Below are 14,390 nucleotides of genomic sequence, written 5' to 3' on the forward strand. Positions count from 1 at the left end.
TGCAGGACCCTCCCATTCCCATCGCAGCGAGGTATTTCTCGCCAGAGCCTACGTTGTATATAAAGTGGTATGTTAATATGTAGATCTGTAAAAAAAATCAAGAACAAACTCACTTTGTTTGTTTGGGAGATATATAGAAAAACAATATAGAACAAACGATTGATTCCACTCATATTGTTTGATCTTTAAATGTATGATGAAGTGTTAACCAACACATTTATTATGCTTTCAAATTTGAATGCCCGTGCATTACCACAACCCTTTAGCTTTCTTTGTCATTCTGTATATAAACATAATGCACACCAAATTTCATGTTTATAGAAAAGATAGTCATTACCACTATTTTTGTGTCGAAGTAGAAGTATCATAAATTCTTAAGGAGCCCAACTTTAGCTAGAGAATAAGAGGATTAGGTTTTGGCAGGATGCGAAGTGGCAACTTAGTATGCATGGAGAGCAATGATACAACTAATATCTTATAAACTAACATCTACTTGATGTGGCGTGAATTTTGGATAATTCTAATCAAGTGTTAGTATATAATAATCCTATAAGTGTTAGTATAATAAAATATTTGCTGACAACCCTTAACAATTCCAAAACACTTATGGATGTCCAAAATTCATGACAAAAATTTCGAAATTAACAACAAAAAATAGTGCAGAGGAAGTATAATTAAATCTCAAACAGAACTTGACAAAATCCAAAATCAGAACCTTTCTATTGTTGTCAATGGATCCTCCTATACATAACATGTTCACCCTCAACCAGAACATATGCTACGACAGTACATATTTCTGCTTTTCTATATAATTGAGAGCCATTTGTATGCCCAAACCTGATCTTAGAATTAGTGTGTTTCAGTTTTTTCTCTTATCTACATGTACACCTAAATTAAGAAAGCATTCAGACATGACATACCGCTTCAGAGAAACACCACAACAATTCTTAACTCCCAAGACTGAAGTCTATTTTTAGGGATGTCGCAGTTCATTTCCATTGTAAAGTAATTTCTTGCAGGGTACACCTGTGTAGCTAACATGTATTCCGACATGACATTATTATCATCTAATACTAACTTCTATAATTTTCTCTGAATCTCTCCTTAGAACATGACAATACCACATCACTATGAACATCACAACCAAACAATCTTGCCCCAGCTCCATGGCCGGTGTCACAAGAGCCATAGCTTGATGGCTGACGTCACAAGAGCGATAGATCGACGCTTGCATCACAAGATCCACATCAACCAATATTCGGGTCAGAGAGCACAAGGAAGGGGAGCAGAGAAGGAAACCGAGAGGATTTCTGAACTGAAGGCGAAGAAGATGACAGAGACTCAGAGAAGCAGGTACAGTGAAACGGTTGAGATAGTACCTCTATATCACCAAAACAAAAATTCAGCAACACATACAACATGAACTATTTCCTGGAAATGAGAAAAAAAAGGAGCATAAACATGCTTTTTCATATACTAACTACTAACCAGTACAACCCTGCATAAACAAATAACATAACTGGAAGGTGCGAGTTGCTGGGTGGTGTGGTAGTTATTTCTCTCCTTCAACTCATCAATATTGGCCTACCTTTCAGCACAGTTAGTACCAACGCTTCTGTACCAAAGGATGAAAGGCAAGGATGGAATATCCTTCCAACTGTGTGCCAGGCAATGTAGTGGGTGGCAGCATAACCTCCGGATCGATCCACCACCACCTTCGACATAGGCATAGTGTCGGTCTATAGGACTTTACTGTTGCCGATATGTCGGTTTATATTTCATGTTTTTTGTCAGACTTTTGAATTTGGCTGTGTGCATCTCAGTTATGCAGAGGCCGGGTGTTACTCATAATGTTTTGTATCCCCTTGATGCTACATTCTGAGATAATAAAATCGCCCTTTATCAAAAAAAAGGCAATGTAGTGGGTACGGTATTGCCCATCGACTCGCTAAGATTCAAAATCTCCGTTTTTATTCGTTCATTGTCGGCAATGATCATTTCTAATTTCTAAAATTCAAAAACATTTGAAGTCACAAATGACTGCTAACAGGACGCCCATATACTGTAAAAAAAGAGAGTGGAGACCCATAGTTGCAGCATTGGAAGGCCAAAAATCTATGGAAGTAGAAGATGGCACACTGATGGTGTAGTGGACATGCAGTGGTGTGATGTAGACACAATCCCTGGCATCCTCCGCTTGCAAAACCATCCATCTCCACCCAAAATCTGCACCCATCACATGCTTACAAGAATAAATAGAAAGTTAATTAAGCATGTAAGCAAAAGAGGAATTGAACAATTTATAACTTTTAAGAACCTGGACTACATGATTTAGCTAGGTTATGAACTGAGGCGGGATATGTGCAGTAAGAGAAAGCAGAGATTTAAAAGAAACACAAACTTACTTAGCTAGTTCCTTTTGTGCTCCCATGGCCCCATACATGAAGTATTAGACCACCTAAAGTCTTAAACTATAACGCCTTCAGTATTTGCGTCCGGCTCCATGCATAATCTGAAAGAAAGCCGAAAAAACACTTAACGAACGTACATGTACCAACTGGATAAACGTGGTCAATCATGTATTCTCTTAAAACAATAATTGTAGGATCGGAAAATAACACACGTATGCAGATTTGCGCTCGGCAAGGTTCCAAAGCAGTATACAATAGTCAAGATTACAATGATTTATCTCTCCAGCACATGAACCCTTGAATATAAACTACATATTGGTCAAATGAAGTGCATGGTGGAAGATTCTTTATGGGCTGTGTCAGTATGGCTCCGGTGCCCAGAAATCCTATACACTAAGCTTCAGAAACCAAAGTAACTATTGTAGCAAGTTTGCTACAGAGTTGTGTCACGTGTATCAAGACTTGGTTCACATCTCATTCATCATGGGGTTGTGTCAGTAACTCAATATGGCTTCAGTGCCCAGCTTATCTTGGTATTTGTTATTAGTCATACATGGTATTGTTGCTCTTGAGTTAATCAATTCATTTTTTTAGAACCGAGTTAACCAATTCAGATTGGTCAAATACTTGCATCTCTTATTGTGCACACAATATATTATTTTCAGCTCTTAATTTTGGTTTCACATAGGACGTGTGCACCTAAACACCTAAACTAAATAATCCTCTATCCTTCGATAATTACCAGGAATTCAGAGCAATCCATGAGTAGCTGTACATGGATGTGCATATGATAAATCGCATTCCCAATCTCTCTCCCATAGACATCGGCAGCAACAATCAGGAGCAGTAGCATCTCCTCTCTCTCAAATTTTCTCATCCCAAAAATTTCCCGTCATCTTCTCCCCACCCCCAGTTTAAAACCAAGAAGGGATAATAAAAATAATATTTGATCAAGGCTGTTGCAACTCCTTCTAATAAATTTATGTGAAGTCCTGCTAACCGGTATAACGTGCAAACTTACTATATATACACAGCCAACCAGTAATGTGAATTCTTGACCTTGTTTCCCTAAGAATAATTTTCCACATGAAATTATTTATAAAAAAGGGACAACTTCCACGGTTCTAGCTTAACTCATGCACACCTTCAGCCAAAAATAACTACAGAGACGCGGACTGGAACCATGTAGCATTGGTCTTACCAAGATAAACGAAACCGAGACCAAATCTGCAGCATTGGTCTTACCAAGATAAGCAAAACAGAGACCTGATCTGGGGCTGGCGACATCGTTGGACAAAGGAGTTACGAGACGAAATGAAACGAAAAGATGTATGTACTCCCCTATAATAGTAGAGATAAATATTTAGGAAATGAACATAAATGGATATTTGTTTGTTCACTTCTGCTTCGGTAGACCCCCTCTAAACACAAGGACGGCTCAGATTAGCCCATACCTCTTCATAGGAAGGGGCATGATAGTCATATTTATAAATTCTTCGCCATACATATACGCTAAACATTTTTTTTAGTCCATGAATGAACACGCACATCCTCCCGCGCTGGACCGAACCGCACTCCAGCAGTAATTAGCACAGGCGCAATAACCAACTGGGCAACCGAACAGCTTGTGGTAGATATATTGTTTTGACTAAAAATAGAACACAGGAAAAGCGCACTATATCCTGTTTGGTTTTCTTTTCCTCTTTATTTTTCCTTTTCTTTATTTGTTTCCCTTTTCTTTCTTAAATGCGTAAAGATATTTAAATTCGTGAATTTTTCTTCAAAGTGGGTGAACTTTTTTCTCCAAAAATGGTGAAGTTTTTTTCCCAAATTCCTGAACTATTTCTCAAATCAGTGATTTTTTTAAAAAAATATTGAACTTTTTATAAAAATGATGAATTTGATTTTAAAAATCAATGAACTTTTTTTCAAAATCGATAAACTTTTTTTCTAATTTGTGAACTTTTCCGAAAATTGATGAAGTCTTGTTTTACTTTTTCTGATCAATGAGCTTTCTTAAAATCCAGTGAACTTTTTAAATTTTTTGTGAACTTTCTTGAATTCCTAATTATTTATTTTAAAAATTATCTAAAGGTCAATAATCAAGTTGTAATTAAACTCCATCCTCTTTCTTAATGAGTGTTCTTTGAAATTCATCTTGGATGCTTGGCATGGTGATACTAGTGTGTGGAACAAATTCGAATCCATTTTATTGATGTGAAAAAGTGCATCCAACCAGCCTACCCGAACCATCACCTTTGAACATGATATGCTTCTTGCCATGCACGAAATGACACCAAAACTTGTCAGTATGTGGCCATGCTCATGGTTGGCCTTCATGCAAAATTTGAAGGAATTCGGACACCTAACACACATTGTGTCACGTTCGGTTAGTGTTTTAGGATTTTTTTTTCACGGGAAAACCTTAGTAAATGCATAAAAAGTCAGAACTCAATGAAATTTATCATGGATGCTTTGCATGGTGATGTTAGTGTTTCGAAAAAAATTGGTTTCATTTTATTGGTGTGAAATAAAAGTTCAACCAGACTTGCCCTACCGGCCTACTCAAACCACCACCTTTGAACATGGTGTGCTTCTTGCCATGCATGAAATAACACCAATTTTTGCCAGCATGTGAGCATGCTCATGGCAGGCCTCCATAAAAAATTTGAAGAAATTTGGACACCGAACGCTCGTTGCATCACGTTCGGCTAGTGTTTTAGGGTTTTTTTCACTAGGAAAACCCTAGAAAATGTATAAAAGGTCAGAATTCAATGAAACTTATCATGGATGCTTGACATGGTGATACTAGTGTGTGGAAAAAAAATTGGGTCAATTTTATTTATGTGGGCATTTTTTGAAAGAAAAAGAATGAAGAACGAAAAACGAAAAACAACAAGAATGAAAAGAAACAAAAAAGAACAGTAAACCGGTCGTTGAATGATTTAGTTTCATTTTCCTTTTTCTATTTAATAGATGCTCAGAAATTTTAAAAGTGTCCGATTCTTTTATGTGAGCATATTCCTATTTAAACGAACAATAAACAAACATTTTTGTTTAAATGAACAATTTTTCTATTTAATAGATGTTCAGAAATTTAATCATATTGATGTGAGCATTTTCTATTTAAACAAACAATTTTTTGACATATCTGTAAAATTCTCTTGAAATGCGAATATCTGTACTTTATGAACAAAATTTTGAAAAGCGATTTTTAAAATTAAAAAAAATAAGTGTGAGAATTTTTAGAGAATAAAAAAGAAACAAAAATGAAAAAAGACAAATAGAAAAAACGAAAAAGAAATAGTAATAACAGTACCGATTCAACAATGGACCGGCCCAGCCGCGAACTGAAGTAGAAGAAAATAAAAAAAGAAATAAAAACAGCCAAACATTAGGTTGTTCTAGTTGGTTAATGTGGTCTTCCTTAGACCAAGAGGTCTTGAGTTTGATACAAGGTGCCTGCACTATTTTTTAAAATTTAATAAAAAGTGGGTATGATGTCTCGTATTTAATAAAAAGTGGGTATGATGTCTCGTATGTGTCACATAAGCGTATGAGTATACGGTTTGATGAAATGACTATACCGCCCTTATACGGTTTGTGGAGGGGGGTCTACTGAAGCAGGCCTCTTGGGTATTACCGAACAATTCATCCTACCTTAGCATGTCGACTTTTTTGGTGGAGGGTTCAGGAGCGGGGTGCTCACATCGTGACGCAGCTGTCCATAAGCACCGTCACCCTGCTCGCTCTCCCCCCCCCCCCCCCCCTCTCCCTCCCTGTGTGTGTCAGTAATGTAGCCCATCTTCATCTGTTTCTTCTGCTTGTCCTTAGCATGAGCGGTGGTTTCACATTATCTGTATGTCCATTAATCCCTCCTGGGTAGCTTGATGGCTGTCAGAGGCATTTACGCTGCCTTGCTGTTAATTAAACGACTAAAGGCCGCGCATCAGATATTTATATCGGGTGGCTTGAATGGGGCACGAATTATGTGGGTCTACTCCCGGCTGATTTGGTGCGTTTCACATGATGATTAAGATTAGACTTGCATGGTTAGCTGCCCAACGAAAATGAATACGCGGTACATGAACACGCACAGCCCACTAGTAGATACATGGAGGGACATGGTGCATGAAATAAATACTAGTACTAGATATCAGACCATCTAATGGGTTCAGTGCTAAAAAATGACGATGGCGACCATCTTTTTGCAGTGGGGTTGAGCTTTAGTTGCTGTGGACAAAGAACAGGGCGATGGCCACGATGCACATGATGAAAAAGTTCGTAAGCCACGAGAAGGTTCTACTTCCTGTTCATTCCCACAGCCAGAACCTGCATTCTCCATGCTGCAAAACAAATCTTTAGTCGGCCAGAGAACGGTATTAGATGGAAGGAGAAAAGGTGGATGATGAACTACCAAAGTTCGCACTTGTAAAAATGCCACCCAGGCTTTGATCTGTGGCAGAAACAAACCAGATGACGTAGCTCGTGGAGAGGAGCCACCTGGTTGGCGAAGACATGAGAGGCAGGCGTTGTAGAGCGCAGACATGGATGAAGATAGAACACATGCTTCTCAACTACGGTGAGCCAATGAGGGCAAGAGAAGACGAGTTGGGCAGCCGAAACAAGCAGGCAGAACGTTTTAAAGAACCGAAGGAGCGTGCTGCAAGTAGCCGTTGAGACTGACAAACACTCAATGCGTTCTGATCCAGCGCTGCCTCGCGGGCCATGCGCTGCATGTGTCAGTTACATATACGCGGCTATACCGATTGCTATACAAGAAGGGGAAGTCATTATACGGCCGGAGGGTATTAAAGTTGCACGAATCGCGTGGCAGCATGCGGTGTGGATACCGACCGCGCGTGGTGGTATGTCCACTCGTGATTATTCGGTGGAGAATTGCATGTTATTAGAGGGCGACGGAGACACCTGTGCTTGAAATATGAACACAGGGGCACTTTGTCCAGCCAGTCCGCGTCGCTCCCAGGGGGCGGCTCCGGCGAACCCTAGCGCCGCCGCCGCCGCCCCCCCCCCCCCCCCCCCCCCCCACCCACCTTCCTCCCCTCCCCTCGCCGCCGCTGGGAGACGCCACCGGGCAAAGCCCGCGCGGCGGCCGGCGGCGGCGGGCCACCTTCTCTCGCGCTGCGAGGGCACCGGCTGGTTCAGCGCGTTGGTCCTGGACGGCGAGCTCTGCCAGCGGTGTGCGGGCGCCGGGGCGGCGGCCCCGGGACCTTCTTGCGGTCCGGCGGCTGCTGTGGCTGCACGGGCAGCGCGGCGGCCGGAGCTGGAGGTGTCGCGTCTTGCATCCAGGCGGCGCTCGGGGCGGGATCCCGCGAGGTGCGGTCTTCGGCTGCGGGCGGCGTCCCCTCCGGATTTGCAGCGGTGCTCGTCGGCGTCCCTGTGCTCCGGAGGTTGGGTGCTGGTGGCGCGTGCATGGTCACTGGGCTTGGCTGGGCGCGGCTGGATCTGGCACCTGCGGGGACCTCTCGCGCGACTCTGCTCGTCGGCTCTGCGTGGTGCTGCTGCGATGGCGGGCGGCGGTGGTCTGGCGCTTCTGGTTCTGGTGTGAAGGAGGGGTGTGGCCAGGGGGTTGGCCGATGTGGCGGTGGCCTGGCGTGGATGCGGAATGGGCTCGTTCTGGATGGAAGTGCTGCGAGGGGTGGTGACGCGCCTGAGCTTGGTGGTCGACGATGGAGGTAGCTTGGCGCAGCGGGAAGGTGGAGCCGGTGGGCGTCAACCATGGGGATTGTGTGTTGCGCAGTGCTTCGGATCTGCTCGGATTCGGAGGTGTGGAGGAGCTCCGGGCGAAAGTCCAGCACTGACCTTGGGTCGGTGCCGGCAACAGCGGCGCCATGGCCGTGGTGTCGTTCCCTTTCTTGAAGGTGTTGCCATAGAGCTCCATTACACGACTCTCCGGGAGAAATCCCTAGCTTCGGATGGTCGAGGCGGGCGATGATGGCTGCTACGTCGTTTCCTTCTTTGAGGCATCGCCTTGGAGAGTCAGCATTTGCAGTTTGCATGGATCTCTTCATCGTCGGGGATAGTGGACGTCGGGGCGGCGGCTTCGAGTGGTTTCTGATTGTGCGTCGAGATGGCGATCTCGGGAACAATGTGAGTGACAACTCTATGAGGTGGGGCTCTATCTCGACATTGGTTGGGTGGCATCCTTGTCCCGCTTGGGCGGTAGGGGTGTCGGCTCGGTCGATGCGCCCCAGAGGGGGCGATCTAACTTTACGTCGGGGCGGCGGCCCCGGATGTGGTGTGACGTTCGTGGTCTGCGAGCGGTTGCCCTGAGCAGCGTGGGCTGCAGGCAGCTGGGTTGTGCGGCGTTGCTGCTCGAGGGGAGCGGTGGCCGCCCCGAAAGGTGGTGCCGGTTGATTGCGCTGGGCGCGAGGGAGCGGTGGATGTCGGGGAGGCGGCCCCGAGAGAATCACTGTGGCGACCAGACTACTGAGGCAACGATGATGGTGGGAGCGATGTCGGCGACACGTCAATGGTTGCGGTAGTCGGCTCTTCTCCGGCGTGCCCACGGTTTTGCCTTGGTTTGCTTGTTGCTGTGGAGTCAAAGCTGTGGCGGCGGGGCCCTGTGGTGTACGATGACTGGCTGTTGGTGGTCCGTTCGGCGATCTTCCGTGGCGCCAGTCGTGCCTGGTATTGTTCTTCTGAGTTCTCCATCAGAGTCGGAGCTGTGTTGTCTGGCCGCAGGTCGACGTGTCGTCAATAAGGGTGGGTTTTGCGCTGTGTGTTTCAGTCTATGGGAGTGGGCTTGGCCCTTGTTGTTCCGGTTTTTGCCCGTTTTCCGTAATTAACTGGACAATTCTCTTCTGCTTAATTAATAGATGAGGCAATTTTTGCCTTCGTTTCGAAAAAAAGGCGACGTGGCTCCCCTGCGATGTAAACCGAACCAGTTCTGAACCCGAGACGGTGTATTTTCATTGGATTCGAATCAAGATGCTTGAGCACTGCTGCCTAAGAGCAGCATATCCATGAAATATGTACGGGAATGATAAATCCCAGTCGAGTGTGAAGACGAACGGACTAGCACCAATGGTTGACATCTTTATACTAGTAGGTAAAGATCAACTTCCCAATGTAGCAAATACATTGAGAATTTTCGAGCTTAACCGAATTCAGCAATTTACAAACTTTATTACATAATCCAAATCAACATGACAGTTGGTGACTCATACACACAAGATAACCGGTTCACAAGCTTATCCGTATGACTATTTGTCGTAGGACTATTGCACACAAGATAATGGCAGTTGCCACGCATCCGATCTTATCTGTCGTAGCTTCGCCGATGGTCCGACGGTGCTACATATACAGGGAGAAATGCGACGGGAACGCCACAGCACCACCAACCAGCCATGACGGGACGCGCTGCAGCTATCCTCGTGTTGATGCTCTCGCTCCCGGCGGCGGCCCATCTCGTCGCCGCCGACGGCGTTGACGCGGACACCATCCGCCTCCCCAGCGACGGCGGCGATGGTGATGCATCAAGATCCAACAAAATTTTAAATTACTGCTAGTAGTTCATTTAGCGTACGTACTGAGCACGTACGTCGTTGGTTCAGGTCTTGCAACGAACAAGGGAGGCGAGGAGCAGACGCCTCCTGACAAAGTAGTGGCGCCGACGGAGAGCGCTGGCGGCGCCCTCGAAGCAGAGAAGCCGTGGGCGTGCTGCAACAACACCGTGTGCAAGGAGTCGCTCCCGCCGGTGTGCCGCTGCCTGGACAAGGTGAAGGAGTGCGCCGCCGCGTGCGAACTGTGCGAGCCGTCCGGAATCAACCACGTCTGCAACGACTGGTACCGTGGCGACCCAGGGCCCATGTGCGCCTAGGAGGAGTGGCCGTGCACGTGCTGCGACCGGACCGTCGGCACCAGGACGTTCCCTCCGACGTGCCGCTGCCTGGACGAGGTTGAGGTGTCAACGACTTGGTGCAATACACGATGGATTACAGGGTTTAATAAAATGGAAAACGTTTAAAATCTACCGGATGATTTCTACAGGAAATAAGCCGTCTCGCCCGCGTGCCACGCGTCCTCGTGGCCCACCACGCCGCTGCCTTATCCCTAGCATAAAGCCGAACCGCTCGTTCCTTTCTTCTGCCAGCGAGATCACGCAACCACCATCTTCCACTTCGCTATTTGGCCCTCGCCGGAGCAGCCGGTGGGACGGCTTGCGGCACCAGGCAGCGATGCAACACTCCAGCGGTCGGCAATCTGTAGCACGACCGCATCGACCTGCAGCTCCCTGCGCTAGCCTCGCTGCCGCCCGTGTTTGTGAGCCCGGCGGTGCAGTGTCGGTGGTGCTGCGAAGGAGCGCCCAGTGTTTTTTCAGAGCTCGCCAATGCAGCGTCTCCGGTGGAACGGGAGCATCTCCGTCTCCTTGTTGCTGCCGTCGGCAACGCTGCCATCAAGCGTATGCTGCCGCGGGCGACGTTGCAATGAAGCGGGGGCGCTGTTGCCGGCGGCGCGACAAGGCGAGGACGGCAACGCTGCCATTAAGCGTGCCCTGCTGCCGGCGATGCTGCAATGAAGCGGGTCGCCGTTGCCGGCGGCGCGACAAGGCGACGACGGCGACGCTGCCATGAAGCGTGCCCTGCTGCTGGCGACGTTGCAATGAAGCTGGGCTCCGTTGCCGGCGACGCAACAAGGCGAGGATGGCAACGCTGCCATGAACCAGGCGCTGCTGCCGGCGACGCTGCAATGAAGCGGATGCTACCGTCCAGGCGCGACAAGTCAAGGACGACGGCGCTGCCATGAAGCGGCCCTTTGTTGCCGGCGATGTTGCCATGAAGCGCGTGCTGCTGCCGGCGATGTTGCCATGAAGCGGGTGCTGCTGCTGGCGATGCGACAAGTTGAGGACGGCGCGCTGCAATGAAGCTTGGCGCCGCTGTGGGTGTCGGCGTTGTGGCAAGCGGCGTCGCTGCAATGGCTTCCGGCGATGTTGTGTTGCAGAACGGCGACAGTTGGGCGACAGCGAGAAGCCGTGTTGGGTTGCTGCTCCCATAGGAGAACGAACCGGGGGTGCGGATTGACGTGATCAGAGGAGATCGATGCAGATAAGCGTTGACCCATCAAGCGGTGCGACGGATCGGACGGCTTGTGGCCCGACTGATTTCTTCACAAAATCAGTGCGTGCTTGTTTTTCTTCCCCGTGAATAAAAACTGTCCTTGAATTACACATACATGAAGGATTGCTTTGCAAATAAACTATATCTCCATCTTATAAGAGTATCTCCAACGTCGACCCTCAAACCGTCTATATACATTCAGATCGCGTGGTCCGAACAAGTTGTGTTATCCAACACAAACATGTATCGGTCCTTCGGAGACAAACCAGGGGGCTTTATGGGCATCCGGACCAATGCCACGCTCGCTCCTGACCGCCGCTTCGCCTGGCAGTGGCGGAGCTAGACGGGAATGGCGGGGGGGGGGGGGGGGGGGGGGGGGCAAAATGATAAAACACCAATTTTCAGGGGCAGTACACCTATTTATTTCAATCTCAGCCCTCCCCAAATTTTTTTCCTTCACAAACTACCCAAGGCTGGGCGGTTGTGGCACCTGCAGCATTACACATAGCTCCGCCAGTGTCGCCTGGCCTGATCGCGGCTATTTAAGCCATGCGCCGGCGACGCACAGAGCCCACTCCCCTCCCCGAGCACCGTCATCCTTACCTTCCTACTCCCCGCCACCTCACCGAGCCCTTCCTCCTCCCCGAGCCCAGCGGCGATGCCGAAGTCCTGCTTGTTCGCGCCGGCAAGCAGCGCCGATGGAAGTTCCTCTTCAGGCGGATCGTCGCGCCACTGCCCTCGCTCTCCGGGACCATCTTCATCCATGGTGGTGGGCTCCTCCGGCAAGGAAGAGAGAGTCATCTCCTCCGGCGATGAGGAGGACTAGCAACAGCTGCCCCGTCTCCTCTCGGAGGCAGCTTTGACAGACCGTCAGATGGGCCCGGCGCCACCATAGCCGCCGCGCGTCAAGGAGGAGCCACCGTCCTCGCCGCGTGTCCGCGTGAAGCGGGAGCTGAAGGAAATATGCCCTAGAGGCAATAATAAAGTTATTATTTATTTCCTTATTTCATGATAAATGTTTATTATTCATGTTAGAATTGTATTAACCGGAAACTTGATACATGTGTGAATACATAGACAAACATAGTGTCACTAGTATGCCTCTACTTGACTAGCTCGTTGAATCAAAGATGGTTAAGTTTCCTAGCCATGGACATGAGTTGTCATTTGATTAACGGGATCACATCATTAGGAGAATGATGTGATTGACTTGACCCATTCCGTTAGCTTAGCACTCGATCGTTTAGTATGTTGCTATTGCTTTCTTCATGACTTATACATGTTCCTATGACTATGAGATTATGCAACTCCCGTTTACCAGAGGAACACTTTGTGTGCTACCAAACGTCACAACGTAACTGGGTGATTATAAAGGTGCTCTACAGGTGTCTCTGAAGGTACTTGTTGGGTTGGCGTATTTCGAGATTAGGATTTGTTACTCCGATTGTCGGAGAGGTATCTCTGGGCCCACTTGGTAATGCACATCACTTAAAGTCTTGCAAGCATTGCAACTAATGAGTTAGTTGCGGGATGATGTATTACAGAACGAGTAAAGAGACTTGCCGGTAACGAGATTGAACCAGGTATTGAGATACCGACGATCGAATCTCGGCCAAGTAACATACCGATGACAAAGGGAACAACGTATGTTGTTATGCGGTCTGACCGATAAAGATCTTCGTAGAATATGTGGGAGCCAATATGAGCATCCAGGTTCCGCTATTGGTTATTGACCGGAGACGTGTCTCGGTCATGTCTACATAGTTCTCGAACCCGTAGGGTCCGCACGCTTAAAGTTTCGATGACGGTTATATTATGAGTTTATATGTTTTGATGTACCGAAGGTTGTTCGGAGTCCCGGATGTGATCACGGACATGACGAGGAGTCTCGAGATGGCCGAGACATGAAGATTGATATATTGGAAGCCTATATTTGGATATCGGAAGTGTTCCGGGTGAAATCGGGATTTTACCGGAGTACCGGAGGGGTTACCGGAACCCCCCCGGGGGCTTAATGGGCCATAGTGGGCCTTTGTGGAGAAGAGGAGAGGCGGCCAGGGCAGGGCCGCGCGCCCCCCCTAGTCCGAATAGGACAAGGAGAAGGGGGCGGCGCCCCCCTTCCTCTCTCCCTCCTCTTTCCCCCTCCACTCCTAATCCAACAAGGAAAAGGGGGAGTAGGACTCCTCCTGGCGCGCCCCCTCCTGGCCGGCCGCACCTCCCCCCTTGCTCCTTTACATACGGGGGCAGGGGGCACCCTAGAGACACAACAATTGATCGTTTGATCTTTTAGCCGTGTGCGGTGCCCCCCTCCACCATAGTCCACCTCGATAATACTGTAGCGGTGCTTAGGCGAAGCCCTGCATCGGTAGAACATCATCATCGTCACCACGCCGTCGTGCTGACGAAACTCTCCCTCAACACTCGGCTGGATCGCAGTTCGAGGGACGTCATCGGGCTGAACGTGTGCTGAACTCGGAGGTGCCGTGCGTTCGGTACTTGATCGGTCGGATCGTGAAGACGTACGACTACATCAACCGCGTTGTGCTAACGCTTTCGCTTTCGGTCTACGAGGGTACGTGGACAACACTCTCCCCTCTCGTTGCTATGCATCACCATGATCTAGCGTGTGCGTAGGAATTTTTTGAAATTACTACGTTCCCTAACAGTGGCATCCGAGCCTGGTTTTATGCGTAGATGTCATATGCACGAGTAGAACACAAGTGAGTTGTGGGCGATATAAGTCATACTGCTTACCAGCATGTCATACTTTGGTTTGGCGGTATTGTTGGATGAAGCGGCCCGGACCGACATTACGCGTACGCTTACGCGAGACTGGTTCTACCGACGTGCTTTGCACATAGGTGGCTGGCGGGTGTCAGTTTCTCCAACTTTAGTTGAA

The 14,390-nt window shown here is 47.9% G+C and overlaps 1 protein-coding gene and 2 long non-coding RNA genes across 4 annotated transcripts; 1 reads left to right on the forward strand and 2 right to left on the reverse strand.

Annotated features, from left to right (window-relative positions):
* Positions 1 to 1,446: 1,446 nt before the first annotated feature.
* On the reverse strand, positions 1,447 to 3,246 carry LOC109769165 (uncharacterized). Its single transcript, XR_002234255.4, has 3 exons — positions 3,154 to 3,246; positions 2,406 to 2,512; positions 1,447 to 2,226 (listed from the first exon to the last, which is right to left on the reverse strand). It is a non-coding gene; the product is annotated as an uncharacterized lncRNA (long non-coding RNA).
* Positions 3,247 to 6,536: 3,290 nt separating this feature from the next.
* LOC120962600 (uncharacterized) lies at positions 6,537 to 7,000 on the reverse strand. Of its 2 annotated transcripts, none has more exons than XR_012182885.1 (2): positions 6,841 to 7,000; positions 6,537 to 6,757 (listed from the first exon to the last, which is right to left on the reverse strand). It is a non-coding gene; the product is annotated as an uncharacterized lncRNA (long non-coding RNA). The 2 variants fall into 2 exon arrangements; XR_005753327.2 differs by having other exon boundaries at positions 6,829 to 7,000.
* Positions 7,001 to 9,745: 2,745 nt separating this feature from the next.
* On the forward strand, positions 9,746 to 10,407 carry LOC109769166 (uncharacterized). Its single transcript, XM_020327914.4, has 2 exons — positions 9,746 to 9,902; positions 9,989 to 10,407. Exons 1-2 carry the CDS (start codon positions 9,782 to 9,784, stop codon positions 10,252 to 10,254), a joined length of 387 nt encoding a protein of 128 aa, XP_020183503.1. The 5' UTR covers positions 9,746 to 9,781; the 3' UTR covers positions 10,255 to 10,407.
* Positions 10,408 to 14,390: the final 3,983 nt, after the last annotated feature.

Source organism: Aegilops tauschii, chromosome 4 (genome assembly GCF_002575655.3).
Source record: "Aegilops tauschii subsp. strangulata cultivar AL8/78 chromosome 4, Aet v6.0, whole genome shotgun sequence".
NCBI lineage: Eukaryota > Viridiplantae > Streptophyta > Magnoliopsida > Poales > Poaceae > Aegilops > Aegilops tauschii.

Excerpts from the sequence above, each read along its gene's own strand:
- LOC109769166 (XM_020327914.4), top strand. The coding sequence starts at position 9,782 with ATGACGGGACGCGCTGCAGCTATCCTCGTGTTGATGCTCTCGCTCCCG. Across the intron at positions 9,903-9,988 it reads CCCCAGCGACGGCGGCGATG|GTCTTGCAACGAACAAGGGA; the intron begins GTGATGCATCAA and ends TCGTTGGTTCAG.